Source organism: Porites lutea, chromosome 12 (assembly GCF_958299795.1).
Source record: "Porites lutea chromosome 12, jaPorLute2.1, whole genome shotgun sequence".
Taxonomy (NCBI): Eukaryota; Metazoa; Cnidaria; class Anthozoa; order Scleractinia; family Poritidae; genus Porites; species Porites lutea.
In genome coordinates, this window is record NC_133212.1 from 22,506,088 (window position 1) to 22,528,994 (window position 22,907).

General features: G+C 40.6%; 1 protein-coding gene across 1 annotated transcript in view; it reads left to right on the forward strand.

The window, feature by feature from the left end:
• Positions 1–5,870: 5,870 nt before the first annotated feature.
• Positions 5,871–22,907, forward strand: part of LOC140953897 (uncharacterized) — a 131,255-nt gene continuing 114,218 nt past the window's right edge. Inside the window, exons 1-6 of the mRNA XM_073403274.1 lie at positions 5,871–6,114; positions 7,106–7,240; positions 13,347–15,296; positions 16,852–16,973; positions 17,147–17,214; positions 18,352–18,500. Of these exons, the coding sequence (XP_073259375.1) occupies positions 5,871–6,114; positions 7,106–7,240; positions 13,347–15,296; positions 16,852–16,973; positions 17,147–17,214; positions 18,352–18,500 (2,668 nt within the window). The remainder of the gene's footprint in view (positions 6,115–7,105; positions 7,241–13,346; positions 15,297–16,851; positions 16,974–17,146; positions 17,215–18,351; positions 18,501–22,907) is intronic.

Genomic DNA, 22,907 nt, shown 5'->3' on the forward strand with positions numbered 1-22,907 from the left:
CACGAGTTTAATGAGTATTATAATGATGAATTCTACAAAGTAAAACTAAAATGAAACAGAAACACTTTCCATACAAAAGTCAATATGTATTTAATTAGGAAAATATTGCATACATTGTAAGATATGGATTTCGGATTTGTTCTGACATTAAATAATCACGTCACTCGGGAGATCTTAATGTTGTCATGGGTTTAATGCCCAGCCTTGTTTCTATAAACGTCAACATTTTCATCTGAAAAATACGAGTCTTCAAGCCGCTGCTTACAGTCACGTCTTTATTACTGACGATAGAAACCTCAAGCAACCACAACAAGAACGTCAACGAGAACGTTAACAAAACATGAACAAACAATGTTGATAACGATCACTCATTCATTTATCTACAGTGGAACCTCGATTTAACGAACCTCTATATAACAAACGATTTTCGTCAGCCCGGCATATATTATAGTAAAATGTATGGAACAGAACCTCGATTTAACGAAATCCTCCTTATCATTACAACGAACACAATCCAGAATCCTAATCGTAAGATATACCTCGATATAACGAATAAATGTGAACATATGATAAAGAAGAAAGCCAAACAGACCAACAAAGATAAAATTTATGCGTATAGCAGTTTTAAGCAGTTTTGTTTGCCTTTTCTTGAGTTTCTAGTGTCGTATAGCTCGGTATTACACCACGTATAATTACAGTACTGTAATTGTTCAGATCCGCGAATATTGGGTTTTGTAAATTAATCATTAACTATACCTCTGTAAAACGACCATTTTGGTTGATTTTGGTTGATTTCCGAAAATTCGTTAAATCGAGGTTTTCGATTTAATTTTTAACAAACAAACAGAAACCGTATTAATTCGAGTAAACGACGCCCTCGAATAAACGCCGCACCTATTTAAAAGAATGAGGCTAATAAGAAAAAGCTCGGTACAACTTGATAATTTACACCATCCATACATTTACGATCCTATCTCGGCAAAATGAGGGAGACATTGGTGAACCTTTAAATTACATAATATTTACAAACGATTTACACTAACTGTTGTCAATGATTTTTAAAAAACGATTTCGAAGTAAAAGGCTCCCTCGAATAAACGCCGCATTGGAAATATGGAGAAACCAGAGTTTCGTTCAGGGCACTGCTCCAGATCGCAGCGATATATTTTTTGATACCTAGAAGAAAGTATAATTTCTCGTGAAACCTTTTTCTTTGCCTGTGGAAGTTCAAATTTCAAACAAGAAAGGAGTTACATTATGGCCACAAGAAGAGAAATTTCAAATCTTCAAGGGACCATGTAATGTTCTATTTATTATATAAACACCAATAAAATACCAAACCATTTCACTTAAATAGATTTATGGTCTGAAAGGTGCGGTTAATTATGAAGCCATACGAACGGTGTTATGTTCACATGTGAGGATATGTCTTTTTCACATGTGAAGATATCAAGTTTTCGCGCAAAAGCTCACTTGGTATTTCATTGGCGTTTATATGATATATAAAACCACATCATAATAACATAAGAAAAATGTAAAAGGAACGGCTAAATAGAAAGGTCTTAAGGGGGGCAATGACTGAAAAAGGACTTAAGATTTTTTTTTCTTTAGGCCTACCCGTGCTTTGTAAAACGGGCAATCGTTTGAAGTGTGGACCTAATGAACATCGTCCTTTCCTACTGGTACTTATACGAAATATAGTCAATAGAGTTTAAGCATTTTTTTTTTCACACATCACGCCCTGCCCCTCCCTAAACTTAGGCCTTATTGGAGAACAAATTTTTCAAGTAAAAACCTCTTCAACCAGGGTAGAAAATACATTACAAATAGTATACCTTGAAACTTTCGTCATAAATGCAAGTGACTGCAAGGAATCGTTTTTTGCGCCACTCAAAACAAGACGTTGCCATATCCATTGACACATTCCCTAGCATGCTGCTTTCCTGTCCGTCTCATATGGAAATACCTTCAGCATACCCTTCCCTTTACCACCAATAACTTCAGGAATCGGATGAGTGTCCACAATGAAGAAGCATTCATTAATGAAGCCAATAGTAAAAATAACTGTGTGGCAGGTGTACAGCCCAACACTGAAATTACCCTCGGACGGCCTAGAGGAAAGAGCGCGCATCAGGTTCTCTCTTCCTTTCCAAGAAAAGACATAATCTCCTGTGACAAACTCTTCTGAAAACTCGTACTCGTCAATTGGAACGCCAATGTTCTTTATGAGCTTGTAGGCTGATTGTGCATCATAGAATTCTTCCACCTTCCTGTGTGGGTTAATAAGACGAGGGGATTCCGTAATTACCCGTTCTGCTACATCGCAAATGCATTGCCACACCCCACTCTTTCTTCCTTTTTGGTCCTGGTGCAGACAGTGTATTTTATCTGCAATTTGAACACTAAGGAAAGCGCAAGCGTTGCTGCCATCATTATCAGGGTGGGATAATTTGGGAAAGTTGGCATCATTTGCTGCAATTTTGGCCACATTACAGTCAAAAGCCTCCAATGATGACGCTTGGCTAACTTTTAAATGGATATCCATGGAGGACTCAGAAGGTACTTGGTTGATCATCTGGACCACTTGATCGATCTTTGGCCTGTTTTCTGGACTGAACTGAATACATTCCATGTAAATTCGATGTATATTATACCAGTCAGTGGCGTGTTTGTGCTGGTACTTGAGGGGCTCGATAGGAAGCTTTTTATCGGCCAAGATGGCCTCTAGACGTTGAAGACACGTTTTCCCTTTATCCATGGCGCGCTCGATTTCCTTGTGATATGGGTACTTCACAGAAGGATTGAGTAAAACAAATAGGCTCATTCCCAGTGCCCATACATCTGCCCTTTTCATATCTTCAATAGTGGCGACTGACAAACGTGTCTTGCCAACCAGAAACTCCGGGGCCTGATATACAGGGGTGCCACGGTTTACACGGAGAGTCTGAGAATTTAGAATCGACTTTGTCTGCACCTCACTCGACCGACTTTCACCGAAGTCTGCCAATTTACATACCATGGGGCACTCGATCCACACTTTTCCGATTTCTTCCTTTGACAGTTGGCAATAATGTTGGTTGCTGACTAAAACATTTGCCGGCTTTAAATCCCGGTGTGCAACATTTTTATGGTGAAGGTATTGCAGACCAGTTGTAATGTCTTTGCATATACCCAAAAAAATACGTGGGTCGTCAAAGCCTGCACAATCATAATCGTTGAGTGTGGCAAGAAAGCCAGATAGGGAGCTCACCTTTGAGTTCATTCCAAAGGGCATAAAGTCGAAGTAAGCATATTCCAGGATCAGGGCTACTGGTATCGTGCAGATTCCCTTAAAGTTGACAATATTTGGATGCTGCAAATCTCGGAGATCAAAAATTTTTCTTGTCTTCGAGGTCCTCACCAAGCGCCTTTTTTACGACAACTTTCTCCGGCGAATTCCCGCTACCATGTGGGTAATAATCTGCTGTAAAAACAGCGCCAAAACCGCCTTTCCCGATTTCCTCTTTGTTAAAAAACTTTTGAAAATCAAACAGCGGTAAGTCAGAGACATCGATGGATTTGGGCTTTAGTAACGGCAACGCAAACGCCATAATCAGGACATAATACCATGTAATACATAAAAAAGGAACAGCGAAATCTCGCCGAGTCTACAGGCAATGCGGTAACAGAAACAAGATATCTTTTACAGCCGCGGCGACCTAGTCAACATGGATCGAAATACACCAATTATTGTCCGCAGATGTGACCTTTTGAACTCACTTGAGAAAGGCTATGTTTCCTCGTGAGATGCACGTAAGAGTGATTGACGGGCACAGAAACTGTATTCGTCATCCTTTTGGCTTAATTTAAAGCGGGTAATGTTTGGAAAGAAATTAATAAGGCGACTGGTCAAAAACGAAATAAAATGTTGTGACAAACAAATCGCTGTCTCCCGTGCGTTCGGGACAGAAAACATTGTCACATAATAAGATCTGCTAAATTTTTCCTTCTAAAAAGGTCCTGTTCGCGCTTCGTAAATTCAATTAATTGCTTTGTTTATTCAAGGATTACCCAAGTGACGTGACATAAATCGGAAGTGTCGCATCACAGAAAAAAAAATGTAGCTCTATAGGGGTTATGTAGAAAACAAATCGAAGACCCCGGTCAAAGATCCTGGTCAAAATTTTGTGTAACTGAAAATCTTGTTGTTTCTTACACTCCTTTAGTGTCTAGAAGTCGTTAAAAGCAGTTTCCAGCCGTTTCCAAGTGATTTTGAGGGGGGTCTTCGTTTTCTACACACCGGGGGGATGGTGTAGAAAACGACGACCCTAGTCGAAATTTTGTGTAATTGGAAATCGTCAGGAGCCGTGTTGTTTCTTACACTCCTTTAGTGTCTAGAAGTCGTTAAAAGCAGCTTCCCTCCGTTTCCGAGTGATTTTGAGGGGGGTCTTCGTTTTCTACACACCGGGGGGATGGTGTAGAAAACGAAGACCATGGTCGAAATTTTGTGTAATTGGAAATCGTAAGGAGCCGTGTTGTTTCTTACACTCCTTTAGTGTCTAGAACTCGTTAAAAGCAGTTTCCCTCCGTTTCCAAGTGATTTTGAGGGGGGTCTTCGTTTTCTACACACCGGGGGGATTGTGTAGAAAAAGAAGACCCTGGTCGAAATTTTGTGTAATTGGAAATCGTAAGAAGCCGTGTTGTTTCTTATACTCCTTTAGTGTCTAGAAGTCGTTAAAAGCAGTTTCCCTCCATTTTCAAGTGATTTTGAGGGGGGTCTTCGTTTTCTACACACCGGGGGGATTGTGTAGAAAACGAAGACCCTGGTCGAAATTTTGTATAATTGAAGATATTGTTGTTTCTTACACATCTAAGGTGGAGATACCCGTTTCTAGATATTTATAAGTGATTTTGAGGGGGTCTTCGTTTTTGGGTCTTAGGTCTTAGGTCTTCGTTTTCTACCCACCCAATCTCAAAACAATCCCTTGCACCGAGCGGTTTTTCTCCGGGTACTCCGGTTTTCCCCTCTCCTTAAAAACCAACACTTTCAAATTCCAATTCGATCTGGAACGCACAGACACGTTTCAACGAGTTCTTATGAACTCCTTAGTGATCCGTGGGTAAACAAATTACAATTTACAATTTACAATTTTTTATAATTTTGGTTGTTTATCCTTAAAGTCATAAAATTGGTTTTCCACTGGAGATGGATTTTTGTCTTCGTTGCGAGCTGACATGTCGCTGCGACCTGAATGCCTGGGCCCAGTTGCTCGAAGCATGGTTAGCGTTAACCAGCGTTAAATACCTTGACAACTTATTGGTTTTGATACTGCTTAAACAATGGTTAAAGCTAACCATGCTTTGAGCAACTCAGCCCTGATCGCTAAGTGGTCAACGGCGTTATCGGTTAAACATCACACAAAAATACGGATTTTTTTTTTCGTTTTCTGGCCAGGTCATAGATAGAAAAGTGCTTTTATAAAAAGGGCGAAAAATGGAGAATATGCTACATTGCATTTTTCTAGCGTTTGTTTTTATCGTTGCCACCCCGGAGATCACCGGGTTACAATGCAAACTAGTTGTGGGGTAGGGGTGGGGGGCAAGGAGAAATAGTCTGTGAGGGATAATCGCTAAAATCACTCATGAAATAATTTTAAAAAAAAAAAACGAGTGAGTGAATGAATTTCCTGTACTAGCAAAGCATCGTCAAGAGAATTGGAGTTCTAATTTTAGAACAATAAAATAAACAAACAATCAATACAAAGTGAAGATTGCGTGACAGTAGGTTGCCAGAGGTCAGGATTCCCGGGGTAATAATTTTCCACGGGAAAAATGTTCACATGAGTTCTTGCTCGTGGCGGCGTGTTCGATCGGGATCTCCTCGATCGAAAATGTCCCTTTTCCGAAAATTTCATCTTCCTAAGCTATCAAAAAGTAAAGCAGTTTCTGGAAATTATATCAATTCAAGTATCCAGCGCTTCGATTGCAACAATTTATCTGTTAAGGAGAGAATCGGACAAGGAGCGTTTGGCGATGTTTATACCACCGACTACAGGAGACACGAAGAAAAACATCCATCTCCAGTGGAAAGCCAATTTCATGATTTAAAGGATAAACAACAAAAGTCCAATAGGGGTAAGGCATATTTTCAGTGTACAATAGATACGTAGGAAGTCTATGGCTTTGGTCCCCTTTTTAAAGCGAGTCTTCAAATTGTTAGCGGATCGTAGATCAGCACGTGTATGATAGTAGTTTTTGTTTGTCTTACAGATTATAGTCTTCAAACGGTCGTAATTCGACTTTGTAGAAATTTTATAGATTGTTTTGGTGGGGGTCTTAGTTTAACTAAGAGGGGTCTTAGTTTTCGAAATTAAGAAAAACCTCTCGGTGCAAGGGAGAGAACCACCAACAAACTCAACCCACATATGGCGTCGACGCCAGGATTCGAACCCGGGCCACATTGGTGGGAGGCGAGCGCTCTCACCACTGCGCCACCCTTGCTATTATATATATAGGGGTAAGGCATATTTTCAGTGTACAATTATACGTAGGTAGTCTATAGCTTTCATCCTCTTCTTAAAGCCACAATATGGATAATGTATGTCTGCAAATTGTTAGAAGAAGCGGATCGTCTAGCACGCGTATGATTTTTGTTTGTCTTACGGATTATAGTCTTCAAACGGTCGTAATTCGACTTTGTAGAAATTTAAGAGATTGTTTTGTGGGGGTCTTAGTTTTCGTAATTACGAAAACTAAGAGGGGTCTTAGTTTTCGAAATTACGATAACTAAGACCCCTAAATTTACCATTAAATTTGACCTAAAACTCGGTGGAAAGGATGGAACATGATATAATTTGACAGATCAGACCTATTTCGGTTACAATTTGACTTTATATTTCGACGATTCGATTTTAGGGGGTCTTAGTTTTCGTAATCTCGAAAACTAAGACGGGTCTTAGGTCTTAGTTCTTAGTTTTCGAGGGTCTTAGTTTTCGTAACAACTTCTCCTAAATTGTCTGAATTCCACAAAAAGCTAGAAAAATTACCGCAACGTCATTTTGGACCCAGAAAAACAAGTTATTTTGTTGTAGCATATCACAACGTAGTGTTATATTCGAATTTCCAGTTCCAGCAAATACACAAGCTTACACAGAAGCTGGCCAAAAGGCTAAAAGGGGAATGAAGAAACCCACACAACCCACGATAGCTCATGATGAAACCCACGAAGTCGGAGAACTTATCGGTTGTCCCCTGTGGAACTGTAAAAGCACAAATATTCCCAGTAAAACAAAAAAGTTAATATTACTCACCTAACAGTGCCCTAGTATCTCGTACATGGACAATTGAATAAGATATTTCCATCATTCTTCCTGTAATTTGTTCGATGGTCATCTGGAACCCTTTTAATAAGTTTTAATTGCTCTCTGTTCTCAATTCATCCATGCAATGCAAATTGCAGGGTATCAACGGAAACCATCCAGACCAACATGTCACTTTTGACAGATCTCGACATGCACAGTCGAACGGCGCCTCTCTACTCAAAAAAACGAACTCTTCCGTAGAAAGCTAGACTACGAGTAGTACCCCATTTTTCCTCAGGGATAGTAGAGCGAGCGAAACGCGAGCGCCCGTGAAAATCACCCCACGCGAGAAAAGGCGACACGCGGCGGGGAGAGAGAGAAAAATTTTTCTCTCTCCCCGCAGCGTGTCGCCTTTTCTCGCGTGGGGTGATTTTCACGCGCGCTCGCGTTTCGCTCGCTCTACTATCCCTTGAGGAAAAATGGGGGACTACTCGTAGTCTAATAGAAAGCTATAGAACACAGTATCCATGCATACAGCGCTCTTCCGCAGCAATGATGTGAAACAGAATAGGTTAGAAAAGCAAACTTTAAAAAAAATAGAACGGCAAATGTATAAATGTTTAAAGCTGTAGGTTGTAATCAGATAATATTTCCGGCGACCAGGAGCGCCTCATGAATTAAATTATGAATTGACGTCACAGACCTGAGCTAGACCTGGTTTGCCGCTCACATTAGCTCACATTGTAGTTTTAATATTTTGACCTATTTTGCCAGCTTTTGCCATCTTTAGCAAACAATCCCAGCTAAAACCACCATCAATGCACCTTGCAGCCTATGCCTTTCATAATTAGCTATAGTACTGTAGCTTAGCTTAGCTTATAGTAATAGAATCGAACCTGGATGAATGATGAACCGTGCGACCTAACTGGTTAAGCATGGCGTGGTTGTTTTCTCGAATCCGGGATTGAAGTTCTACTGATAGACTAAGACGAATTGTCGGCACATTGATAAATACAAACATGAAACATTAATAGAGTACTTACGTGATTCGTGCTTTCGTTTCCGATGAGAAGAAGACGACTTTTCCTCCATGGTTTTAACGCATGAACGTTTCCACTCAACTAGCTTTAACTGAGTTCAAACACAGCCGCGCATTCTTTTTGACGACTTCCAGACAAATGTAAGTGACAGCTAGCCTGCGGTGCAGCCGGCCCACGTATCGCATATAGTGTGGATAAGTGTGGCAAAACAGCAAGTTTCTCATAAAATTATTCCATAGTGTGACGGTGCTTACGCTGTCCTTGGTGGGTTCTGATATTCGGTAAAGGCGAACCATATTTTCCTTTAAAATCTCCCGTTCCCACTTCTATTAAAGGCTAGGAAGGCCTGAATATGAAATAATATGTTTTCACAATGACGTCATCGAACTCTGAAAATTAACGAGTTCTTCTGAATTTTGAGCTTCTTTCGTTCAACGGTTTCAAACTTATTTTTTCATTGCGTGGGCAGTGAAAAAACAGGCCATGTTTTAAAAAAAACCAAGTTAGGTCTTCCTGTCGATGATCTGGGCGTACTACCCGAGCGTGAACACCACTTCCCGTATCCTATCAACTGGGATCGTTTTTCACGGAAAATGGCTCATATGCTAAGATCTATTTGGTTATTTTTCCATTTCTGTTTTCTTGTTTTCTTTCTTTATTTTTTCTATCACTCCCTCTGTTGTAAGCTCTACTAAAGATCCGGTTGAACCTCACTGGTTTGTCGTGGTGGTTTTGCCTTCACAAGTGTTTCTAATCCAAGGCAGCCTTGGATTGGATTGCACGCTGTGGATGCCGGATTCTTCGTCAGTAGAACTTTGATTGCGGATTCCAGTCGTTAGTAGGATTCAAAATTTCTTGTGCTGTATTCCGGATTCCAAATCCCAGGATTCCGGATTCCACAACTTAACTTTCCCGGTTTCCGGATTTCACACCCTAAAAAGTTCCCTGATTCCCTTATATGGGGCCAAGTTTGAAAAATAAGAGTTCCATGAATTAGGGCCAGCTACTAATCCTTAGAATACGAAAAAAGGTTAAACTTAGGATGGCAAAACTCTCCGGTAAAACATAAATTTTAGTGATCATTTCAAAATTTATTCGTATTTGTAAAGTGGTAGGTCACTGTTGCAAATTCCAGGGTTTTATCAAAATAATACTGTGATCGAAATACAAGCCTTTTTAGTGGTACCCTCTGGTTCCCAATACATTACAAGCCGCAGGCTCGATTTTCGGGGGATTGCGACGTTCAACGTCGCAATCTTCGCATATTTCTGAAGGGCGAGGCGCCAAGTCTATTGTTTTGAACCAAGGGTTATATTACATCAAGAGACCCTGAGCCTATCTTAAAGCTGTCAACAATGTCCGTTTTATTGAGCAATCTTTCATCTTCGACACTTAATCCAGTTTATCTTAAGTGGACACCTAACCTAGTTGCTATTCACGTGCACTGTCGAAAGCATAATATCAAATAGACTTCAAAAATTCTGCATTGGAGCTTCACTCTTCCTCTTTAATTTCAGCCGACCCACTCAATAAACAATAAATAAGAACACTACTACCGAAAAATAATTACAACTGAGAACTTGATGAATAAACAATGAAAACAACAACTCAATTATCTCTCAGGGAGATCACCCGCCAAAGCGGATACCCGCGAGGTTTGTTCGGTTTCAACATAGACGGAGGAAATTTTTACATCGCTAGTATAAATCTGGCCTAATTGTCACATTTGATCGAAGAGAGATATTTACGCAAAAAAAACTATCACAGTTCACAAATGATTTAGACATTATCTTAAATTTTACCTTAAACTGTCGAAATTAAAGTATTGCCGCCCGCGGACAAAACTAGCTTTTTTCCGGTTTCCGGTGTACATCAAACACAGGCATCATGCTGAATGTTATCCAGACCGAGAGCCGTAGATCAGAAAAAAAATCACAATTACTAAATTTCGCTTTTGAAACCAACGCCACTTGTCGTAAGATTGGGCGCATTGCATAAGAGCTAAAGACTTAAGAGGGAGAGAAAATAAAAATCTACTGAATTACATACACTAACAAAAACAAAATATGAACAAAAACAACAACTCTGTAACGACTAGCTAAAACACGATCGATTCAAGCTGTGACTTACTTTATACTTTATCACAGCTTCTTAAGAATGGGCGCGCTGCCTGTAAGCCATTAGGAAGAGGAGAGAAAAATCTACCGAATTATACAAACTAAAGCAATGTAAAAAAGCTGCATTTACTAGCTAAAACACGATCGATTTTAGCTATGTACTATTCACTTTAAGAAAATGTACCTTCACCTCTTAAACTTGGGCGCGCCGCCTGTAAGCCAAAAGGGAGAGGAGAGAATAATCTACTGATCTACCAAACTAACACAGCGTATAAAAACGGCAATTGGCTTTTTAGTAAAACATGATCGACTCAAACTACGAATGTTTCAATTTAAAAAAATCCCTCTTCACCTCTTAAACTTGGGTGCGCCGCCTGGAAGCCAAGGGGGAGAGGAAAGAGTAACCAAACTAACACAGCGTATGAAAACTGCAATTGGCTAGCTAGTAAAACATGGTCTATTCAGGCTACGAGTTTTTTACCGTTGAAAAAAATCTCTCTTCACCTCTCAAACTTGGGCGCGCCGCCTGTAAGCTAAGAGGGAGAGGAGAGAAAAATTTACTGAATTATCCAAACTAACATAGCTCATGAAAACTGCAGTTGGCTAGATAGTAAAACATGATCGATTCAAACTACGAGTTTTTTACCCTTGAAAAAAATCTCTCTTCACCTCTTAAACTTGGGCGTGCCGCCTGTAAGCCAAGAGGGAGAGGAGGGAATAATCCACTGAGTTATCCAAACTAACAAAGCGCATGAAAACTGCAATTGGCTAGGTAGTAAAACATGATCGATTCAAGCTACGAGTTTTTTAACCTTGAAAAAAATCTCTCTTCACCTCTTAAACGTGGACGCGCCGCCTGTAAGCTAAGAGGGAGAGGAGAGAATAACCTACTGAATTATCCGAACTAACACAGGATATGAAAATTGCAATTGGCTAGCTAAAACACGATCGATTTAAGGATCCGAGTTCTTTTTACGTAAAAAATCTCTCTTCACAAAATGCGTTCCTATAATCCATTCCTCGAAATTTGGATCTGTAAATCACTTTCGGTGAAAATTTAACATCGTGCAGAAAATACTAAACGAGCTGGGCCCAGCGTGACATAAATTGAAGGAAACCATCACATTCACGGACAAAAGAATATCGCCTTTAGCTATTCAGATCCAGGAGGCACTTTGGAGAAGACTAAACAACCTAAAACTCTTATTTAGCCGCAAAGGAAGAGATTTACGTCTCAAAAGAGGTCGAAGAAAGTGCTCTAATCTTGCATCAGAGGACAAATCATGCCGACCAGAAACTATAACCGCAGAAAATCAATATGCGTGTCATGACCTCTCAGTATGAAACAAGCGGCAAAATTCACATTTACTCATTCAAAGAGTAGAACCCAGAATATAATATACCCACCAGAGAAAACAATTTTTGGAACAAGCAGCATTTTGGCACGAGGTAAAAGTCGTGTGTTGCCTACCAGCCCCCTTTTACACTCTGTTAGATGGTTCGAGCATTTTGGCGGGATCACGGCTCTTTTGGCGCGTGTTGTAAATGCCCTTTGAATTATAATATTTGTGCGTTATTGTATAGTGATCGAGGATATACACAATACCAAAGGCAAGTAAATATTTTCCTCAGTTTTCCTCAGTGTCGTCAAACCGGCTTCACCGATGTGCTCGAACTCCGCATGCGAGAGCCATAACAAGCTGCTCCTCTACCTTTTAAATAATAAAGGTCTCTCTTACCTTATTTCGGCGAACACAGTTTCTGTCCTTGGGACATAATGCGAAATAACATCCAGACCTCTTCACGTTGAACTTTTGAAACCATTTCGGCGACAATATGTAACTTACCAGGTAACGTACCGAATAATTATTACTTTGGAGGGTTCGAATTCGACCTTCATAAAGCGCCAGATTTTGCCTTTCGCTTAAGAAACGAAAAAAATATTTCTTTTTTTTTTCCAAGACTTGCACCAAGACCCTTTTTTAACACCAACGATGAATTCAAGTATTTTCATTAAGTGATTTTGACGAGAACCATAGCTGAGTTAAAATATCTCGCTCCGATGGTATAAATTCGGCGCGCAGAAGACAAGCTCTGATATTTGACGCAAATTTGTGTCCTGTCCTAAAATGAGTTTATTGACAGATGAACTGACAGAAAGCGATTAATGTGCACACCTGAGGTGCGCAAGGAAATGTGTCAAGACTAACGCCTTGTAGTTACTTGAGTCCAGTTTGTGGGTATCTCCATGGAAATTAAGGATCCCTGGTGCGTGCACGAAAATCGACCTTGCAATGGTCATGTGTGCTATACGTGACCGAAATTTTGCCACACCTGGAGATTTGTACTGTTTTCCTTCCCGATAGGATCGACGAGAGTGTGACGCTGTTATAGTTATGGTTTGCATATAAGGAGTAATTCTCCTTCGCAGCCGTTATTAGGGTCGTCACGCAACGCTCCTCCCCACTAACGGCGTTAGTGGGGAGGAGCGTTGCGTGACTACCCTAAGAAGACTCATAGGAAGTCGGGGTTGTTAACGTCCTTTGATTCAGTTTCATTGACGGAAATTCGTTTCTATCGAAGGTTTTGAAAATAATGGTAAGCTTCGGAGACGCGTGCCTTGATCAGAGAACCAAATTAATTTATTTGATGGCAGGTTACTTTGTAGTCTCTGAACCGTAAACAAGATCACATCTCTTTTGGCGCAGAAGCTTACTGACCTTCCCTTTAGTCTGTGGCGTCAAAAAATAAAAACTAAATGATTTTCATTTCGGAGGTTTTTAATTACCAAGAACTGCTGAACAAATTTACGATGAGCAGAGAATTAACAAGACATGGTATATTTATTTAGTCTTTTGATAAGAAATTTAATCTTCTAAATTTTCCTTTCTTTTTTATTTCTTTTTCAGACATTGTTACACACAAAGGTAAAGAATTCATTTTTAGTTTTATCGCTCAGCATCCCGTTTCAAAAGCTCTACCAAATCACGACGTACGCCACAAGTTTTACATCACGACCCTCGAAAACACCAAAGTCAACGTTCACGCTCCTGCTCTATTGCAGGATCAGCAGTTCTCTGTGAGCGCCCTGGGTGTTAAAGTTGTCGATTTACCATCCCCAGGAAAAAAACTTTTTAATAAATTCACTGGAAAGGACAAAAAGGGTATTCGTATCACAGCAAATAAACCGATATCCGTTTATGGATATGGAGAGTTTCTCCTAATGCCGTGGCACGTTGGTGAAGGCTTCCTTGGGTTACCTGTGGATGTACTCGGAAAGGAATACATTGTCCCAACACACTCTGCTATCCATCCTAGAAGAGGCTCTTTTGTGCAGGTTGTAGCTCAAGAAGACAATACCCAGGTGTCTTTTATATTGCGCCTACCGAGATTTGGAAGAGTTCATTATGGAGATAGATATTTGTATAGTGGAGAACTTATTAACACGACTCTAAATGATCTGGAAGTGTTTCAAGTTCAGGTCGATAGTGATCTCAGTGGGACGGTCGTGACATCATCCAAACCTATTGCTGTGTTTTCTGGAGAACACTATACTTGGGCGTTTTTATACAAGCGTGTGCCTAGTCACGTTGTAGAGCAAATCCCTCCAGTAAGCGTTTGGGGTAAGGAGTTTATTACCAACCCAACACCTAATAATTTTGGTAGAGATCAATTTCTTATCATTGCATCAAAAGATAACACGGACGTTAACGTGGACTGGCAGAGAAAAGGGACGCTTAACAAGGGGGATAAATACAAGATTTCTGTACCTTGGAATAAGACTTCGCTAATAACCACGTCTAATCCGAGTCTAGTTGTGCAATACACCACCAGTGGTTATGGCCGCACGGACAGCTGGCCATCAATGAGCATTGTGCCTCCAACACAGTGCTCCTGGAATGACTACACAGTTTACGTTCCAGGCGTTGATGCATACGTAAGTGTAATCATTGACACCGCTTCACGAAGCGGCCTTCGCGTTAAAGGTCCAGTAGCCAGTGGGCCATTTAAGTGGGAGACTCCTTTAGGGCGACGTTCCCTGGGTTCACTTCATTTAAACACAACTGGAGTTTATCTTATTTATCATAATGACCCTCTTGTCAACTTTACATCCGTTATGTACGGAACAGACGGAACTTTTTGCAAAGCAAGGTTCTCATTCCCAGCTGGCTTAAGATGGGAGTTGCCCATTGACCAGAAATGTACAAATTCCACGATACATGGAGGTGATGGCATTGACAACGATTGCGATGGCATAACTGATGAAGAATTATTTAATGGCATTGACGATGACAACGATGGTCAAATTGACGAAGATCTGGTCACAACACGACCGAATGTTACATTTCCCAAGGATTACCTTTCACCGCCATTATTATCGTATGATTCATCCTCAAATGTAGACGATCCTAACCAAGCGGGATTTCCAACTGTGGTCTCTACTTCGGCTCTTTGCTCCATACGTGGGGATGCAACAATCCACTCTGACGACAAAATTGTCAAATCTGACCCTTGCTATCGTGAAATCGACCGAACATGGAAGGTCAAAGATGGTTGCGGTAATGAGATCAAGCATGTACAAAATCTAGCTATTAGTTCTCCAAATGATCCAAAGTTGACTTTTCCACCGGATCTAACCCTCTTTTGTAGAGACAAGAAGTACCTGGATCCTACATTTACTGGTGAAGTTTTGACCGAAGTTGATCGGTGTCTTAGAAATGTCACCATCTCCCCCCACAAGGATACGTTCTATGGCGAATGTTCCACCAAGGAAGCTAAAATAGAGCGAGTGTGGACAGTGATAGACAAATGTCGCAGTAACGTCGTAAGGACTCAAGTGATCAAGCTGGTGCCTAAAGGTTAGTGCGAATTATACAACAACAACAATCAATCTAAGTAAACTACATGTTTAAAATAAGCAAGATAGAGAGCACAGCCACTTAGAAATAGCAAATGCTAGTCGCATTAAGTAGCTGGCCATGTGGAGAAAAATATTTACATTTATATGAAATAAAGAGATACACACGTACCCAGACATAAAAAAATACTAAGCAAGGGCTATACTGTGTACTTAATTAGCTGTAAATAAAGTACACCAAAGAACCAATCAGTATTTAGAGCCATACATTCTTCCAAGAGCGGCTTTTTGAAACAAGAACGACCCTCAGATTTAAGATCCTTTGGAACAGAATTCCAAAGTTTAGCACTGCTGCTATTATACTTTCCATAGTTGGTCCTAGCCTTAGGTAAAGACTTCGTAGAGACTAGTCTGGTGTCATATTGATTTACTTTTTTTATTTTTTGGGGGCAACTGAGGCGTTTAATATAGCCGAATATAGCCGAAGCTGTAAAGTAGAGAAACTCGTCGTGTGACTTGTTGGGCGGTATAATGGCTGCTTACATATTGGGAACACTGGAGCGCGTGCCCGCTGATACAGTGTCGGGTCCAGGGGGGATTGTCCGGGGGTCCAGACCCCCTATCAGACCTGACGCTTGCTTGATACTGGAATTGTTACATCGACAGGATCGTATATCACTTTTAAAGTGGCTGATTATTTCAATGAAAGGCACTTTGAATTTTGCCACTAAACTAAATTCCAGGGATATTTAAAAAAATTGTGTTTGGGTACCCAATTGGCTATTGACGTTCACAGATTGAGAAACACGTGGTCCTCTCTGTGAGAAGTAATTTGCCACAAAAAAAGTCCAACAGTCCCGTTTGAACCAAAGTTTGGCTCCCCCACCAAAAATTCCTAGAACCCCCCCCCCCCCCCCACTGTGTTATACCATAAACTGCTGCTTATAAGCCGCCACGCTAACAAACCCCGACCCCGACCCCTCCCCCCCTCCCACCCCATTCTTGGCTAATCTACCTGGCAACGAAAAAATACATCCGATTATAAGCCTCCTGGATGTGGAACCCCCTCTAACTTCTATTCAGTTTATGTATTGAAATGAATTCGATTTATTATGACGTTTTGAAGCTCCATTCCTGAAACCAGAAAGTGCAGAACGACCAAGAACGTATTTTGGTCAGCGCGTATTTTTGTTTGCGAGGCGCTTTTGAATTATTAAAGCTTTAGTAAGAAGAAAAGAGGGAAAACAAAGGGAATTTCCCCAATTTTTTTTTAGAAAGAACGACCTGGTTGTAAAAATTTATATCGTTCCTGGGCAGACACCTAAATCAATTACGTGCACTGCATTCGAAAAACAAATCATTTTGGCTCCATAGTTCCAGATGCAATATAAAAAATTGGAATTTAGAAATAATCTCCTGGTAAATTGAGATTTAGGTTACTTTATCATATTGAGCACGTTCATTGTAATCTGAAGACTATAGCGTCAAAATTAAATATTCTCCTAACCTGTATACCTTGTGAACTGTTTGCTTTGAAAATTTAACTTTCATTTTAGGATCAAAAAGGACCACGAACTTTATGACAGAATTTAGCATCACAAACAAGGAATTTTCGCCTGAACTTTCAGACAAGACATCATCGCTCTTTAAAACAGATGCTGCTACTTTAGAAGGCGAGGTAAGAACAAGATGCTATGTTACATTACTTCCCGTACGTTATGTTGTATATGCTAGGCTATGCTACCTAATGTGTTTTTGTGACCATATGAAATGTAATGTAATGCTTCGTCAACCTGTGTTAGTTATCATAGCTACACAGTTTGTGGAGATTTTTATTTACATTTTTTTCAGATGGAAGAGGCATTACAATTTTCAAAATTAGGAAAATTCTTTGTAGATGCAAAAGTTATTGAATTTAGGTATGTATGTATGTTTGTCATGATATAATGGGTGGCGGAATGTAGTTCCAGACTTCAGAGGCTATACATAGTTTTATTGCTGCAGCTCTGTTTCGTATGGCCTAAGCTCTACCTATACACCTCCTTTAAACCAACGACTTACGTTAGATGCCACCCGTTGTTGTTAGGTCTCTGATTCACAAGATTCAGGATGAGGCTGTATTATAATGAGTCAGCGGTAATGATGATGATAGTGGTGGTGATTCAGTGGCAGATCCAGACCTTCAGATAAGGGGTGGGGGGGCGTCATCCAGACCCTGAGATAAGGGTGGAGGGGAGGCAGTCTCAAAAAAAATTTGTTTGGCTCTTTGGGCCTCAGTTTGGTCCAAAAATAAGGGGGGGGCGGACTCCCCTGGCCCCTCCCCTGGATCCGCCACTGTGATTATGCAGATGCTCATGGCGTTGATGGTGGTGGTGACGGTGGTTGTGATGATGGTGATGGTGGCGGTGATAATGGTGTTGATTATGATGACGATGGTGGTGATGATGATGACGATGATGATAATGATGATGATAATGATGGTGGTGGTAGTGGTGTTGGTGGTGGTGATAGTGTTGATGGTAGTGATGGTGGTAGTGGTGGTGAAGATGGTGATGATGATGATGATAACGACAATGGTGGTGGTGGTGGTGATGGTGTTGGTGATGATGGGAGTGATCATAACATTCAGAAGATGGTTATAGCGTTGTAACGGTTGTGATGGTAGGTATGTAGGTAGGATAAAGGCTCGCTACGGCCAGTAAGGCCCATAAGGCCGTCAGTTATCCTGGTTTCAGTAGCATAAAGCACGACATACTGCCGGGGTTACCCCCCGCAGTATGTTGTCTCTACCCATTTACACACCTGGGTTGAGTGAGGTAAACTTGTCTCTGGAAACAATAGGATTACAATATGTTAATCACTAAACAAACACGCCTCCACGGTAGGAGCATCATTTACAGTACACTGCTCGGGAGTTTCGCTTGCATGAAATGTATGTTCTCCCGGAGCAAAGTCAGTGACAATTTTTTGATTTTAATTAAAAGGACAAACGCGCATGCGTTGCTTAAATTTCTTTTTTTGTGTTTCCTCTGATCTCCCATAAACTTTCCTCTTAGAGAAGGGAGTGTTGTCACGAGCATGCTTATTAAAGTAGACATGCAGGCCAAAGTTGATCATCAGAGCCTTTTTGACATCATGAATGACACTCTGGGTAGTGGAACATTGGGACAATATCAAGTGGATCCAAGGTCAATTGCTTTAAAAGGTGAATTCTTGGCTCATAAATTAGTAATTGAAAACGTAATGATTATTCACAATTAAAACTCTAGGTCGTCATTTCGCATATATTGTTTGCTATACTATTTTTTTCGCTTAATTAGCTAAGGTGCTGCCACCTGAAAAAAGGACATCAGAAAAGAGTATCATTTCACTGTTATCTTTTTCCCACTGGCATATTTTCTTATCCTCTGCCTTTGTTATTTTTTATTTGTTAAAAGTTTCCTTGTGTGTGTGTGTGTGTGTGTTTTTTTTTTAATCAGACTATGATGAATGTAAAGATCCGGGGCGGAATGATTGTCACAAGAAAGCAAAATGTACCAACACCGAGGGTTCGTACAATTGCACCTGTATCGATGGTTACGTTGGAAATGGCACTCTTTGTCAAGGTATGGTCGCTATTTTGTTGTTTGCTTCGCTGATCGTCACTATGTGGTGTTTGCTATCGGGGAGAGGGGTGAAGAGAACCGAGAACCAATGGTAAGGGTAAATATTAATAGAAAGGAGCTGTGTCATAAAATTTACAAAATTCAAACAGTGGTAACCGTCACCAAACTGAGTGAACTATAAAAATAGCTGCTCAAAATATGAAAAGAAGGTATAACTAACACAGCTAACACAAAAAGGAGAAACGGATGGCTGGTTTCATGCTGCGTGCGTTTACATACCTTGTTGCATGTTGTTACATGTTGTTGCATGTTGTTGCGTGTTGTTGCATGTTGTTGCGTGTTGTTGCGTGTTGTTGCATGTTGTTGGATGTTGTTGCATGTTGTTGCTTTTTGTTGCGTGTTGTTGCGTGTTGTTGGATGTTGTTGCGCAAAGTTTGAAACTGGTCAAACTTTTAGCACCGTGCAAACGGCTGCAACATTGTTGGCCAACAAGTCCCAGCGTTGTTGGGAGTTGTCGCGTCCATTTGCACGTAACTTGAAACAGCTCGAACACACTTTTTCAGTGACGTTTTTGTAGCTTTCGCCGCCGTTGTTGCTTAATCTCCCTATTGATAACAAAATGAACTGTACAAACGTGACTTTACTTTTTTTGATGTCTTTTATAGGCTCAAACACAATTTCTCTTTCGTGTCTTTCTTGTTTTTTAGCTCCACCCTCCATTGATTACACTGATCAACCATTAGTATCCGCTACTAAGGAAAACGTGACTCTCACATGTCACGCAAGTGGTCTTCCTGAACCGACTTTCACATGGATAACCCCTGATGGAACTCTAGTTAACGCCACAGCACCGGTTCGCAAGGTCGCGGAAAAACTTGACGACGACAGTGAAGTATTTACTGGGAAAGAGCTCCAAGAGGATGGCTCTCTTTTGGTTTACTACACTCGTGTCAATGACAAGGGCGTCTATAAGTGTGTCGCGACCAATGATTTGGGGCAAGCAGTAGGGAATGTCAGTCTGACCGTAAGAGAAGGTAAGGTTCTCTTTTGTTTGCGTCTTTAGGGACCGAAACGTATATTGTGACAAATTTAATATTTATACTTGGCCAATAATATGTATTTATAAATCTATTCACCATTGGCACATCTCCCATAATACACCCTGTTTGCGCCCCAAACTTTCGTTTATATTTCTCCTGGGTATTACATTACAGTCGTCTCAAGAAAAATTGAAGACAATGGTTATGCAAAATTTTGGGGGACAACCAAGGTATATTGTTGAGCGTTGTCACTCACGTGGCCAGTATCTATGCAAATGTATGGGAACGTAAGAAAGCGTTTACATAAGAAAAGAGTTCAACTCCCACAGGAATGGTTTTTAACACCAACATGGCCGCCGTTTTATTGTTTTGGAACACCGATATGGCCGTCGTGATGGAAATTTTTTCCCAACAGTGCGTGCTCTTATTGGTTACTTCGAGTTCACATGACATCTAACAGTGACGCTGTTTCCCGCCAAAATCTCTGAGCTGGCAACATTGCAAAATCTATGCCGTCAGAGGGTAACAGCTGTTATCCGTGAATGTTGACCGCTCGCGAGATTTATTTTCATAAATTTGTACACGAAGAAGTTATTCTTCGTGGGCTGTATAACAAATCATTCTAAGACCTCGGAATATGTACTTGATAATGCATGATCCTATTTTTTCTCAAATGAAGTAATTCTTAAACACATACGAAGAATTATATCGAACACGAGAAACAGCTTTCCATTTCTCATCAATCACATAAAAGAGAAACATCGAACAAACACGTCGTCTTGTAAAATTTTCTGAAGTATTCTTCACTCTGAGAAATAATGTTTATTTCACCATTTTATCTCCAGACATTGTGGAAGTAAGTGCTGTCGTTACTCTTGAAGAAAAAGTATTTGATGAGGAACTGGAGAATAAGACTTCTCCCAAATATCAAGAACTGGAGAGAAACGTCAAACAAGAGGTGGAGAATTGAAAACTACTTTATTTCTTAGTGTCGCTCCATGTGAGGTATAATCCAAGACAGTCTTGTATTCTGGATACCACGTTGTGGATTCTGGACTATTGGTAGTGGATTCCGGATTATAGGTAGTAGATTCCGGATTATGGTAGTGGATTCCGGATTATAGCTAGTGGATTCCGGACTCCGGACTATAGGTAGTGGATTCCGGATTCCTGGTAAGTGGAACTTGGACTCCGGATTTCAATAGTTTAGCGGGATTTCGGATTCCTTGAGCTGAATTCCCAGTTCTGGATTCCACAAGCAAAATTTGCAGGATTGTGAAATCCTGATTACTTTACAGGATGGGGACTCAGTTACCTGTATTCAAGCCTCTTCTTACTGTACTGCTTTGGTGTATTTGTTTCTTTAGTAAGTTGTTCTCTTTCTTTGCAGCTCACCGTTTTGTTTGAAAATATTACAGGATTTCTAAGAGTTGACATCCTTGGCTTTTAGTAAGTAAATCTGATTGGTGTCTTTTGGATTTAACACTGACGTACAACGTGGGAGGAGGTGGGGCGCACAAGGGGCTTGGGAAAGGTTGTCTTCCAACCATCCGCCCCGCCCCCCGCCCCCCTCCTCCTCCCCCGCTGCCCTATGGATTTTGCTCTGTTATGATATTAATGGAGAGCTCCACGCATAAACATTCTCTCCAGAAAGGAATTAAGGGGAACAAGGGCCATTTCTTTTATAAGAAATGGCATTGCTGGGGACGTGTGACGTCATTCAAAATGGCCGCCAACTTGACATTGATTGCCATCTAAGAAAATGATAAAAACCCATATTCAGTAAAATAAAGTAGAATATAAAAGTATTTTTCTTGCTTAAGTTCTACAATGTTCCAAAAGTTAACACTACTACTAAAAAGGCTACAAACTCTACCTCATTCAGGCGTCCTATCTCCTAATCAACACAACCGAATGTCACAAAATTTTGCTATAACTTTAACGAGGAGAAGAGGTTCCAACTCAGCAAAATCCGATAAAAACCTTTGGTGTCTTTTTCTTTCAGCGTTGCCATCGTTAAAGTACCTTTACTAGTGACTGTGGAGGGCACAGGACGAAATAACGTGTTTCCGTATTTTGTAAACTTGACGGAAACGGGAAGTTGCTTATATCCGTCACGTTTCCGCCCTGCGGAAACATGGTGATCTAGTTTTTCATGTACGGGACGCGTTTCCGTCATGTTTCCGCGACGGAAACGAACGATCATGTTTCCGCCACATTTCTGTTATCACATTTCCGTTCTTTCTTGTTTCCGTTACGTTTCAGGTGACGAATTTTTTCTTTTTTTTTAACCCATGTCCAAGATCGCTTGATCAATGTTTCAGAAAATTTGCCTTTCCGTACAATCAAGGTGAATAAAGGTAAATTTACTCTTGAGATCGGGCAATAAACGGTTCTCATGCATTACTCGCGCGCGTTGCATTGATGCAAAGACTGTGAAGCGTGCGAGGTTGGCATTGCTTTCGATTCTAAATGATAAAAATCGCAGAGATTACCAACAGCTTTCGATATTTGCCAGATTGATGTCAATCAGTACTGGCGTAAAATAAAATACTCTTAGACGGAGAATACAAGAGAGAAAATAAGAGGGAATGGGGCCTAGAAGAGAGCGGAGTGCTGGTCAGCGGACTTTTCTTTTGCTCATGCTCATTGCGGTCATTCTTTTTGGCGTCCATTTTGAAAGTGATTGCAACGACTTCAAATTTGCCAGCTTCTGTAGGTTCTAGGAACGTGGAATCGGTATATTTTTGCTTTCTAATGGCACTACAAGACATCTAAGGGTTGTTATGTATATTTGTCGATCCACCGGCCTTCAGTAATCGATCGCTTCCCTCGTAAAGCGACTCTTCTGACACAGTTGAGCAGAATGTGAGACAAAAACCTCGTGATGAGCAAGCATAATTTGAAAGTTGGAGTGTTTTACCGTGCTAAGGCTATCCAAGGCGGAGGATTGTCACGGGGATTACA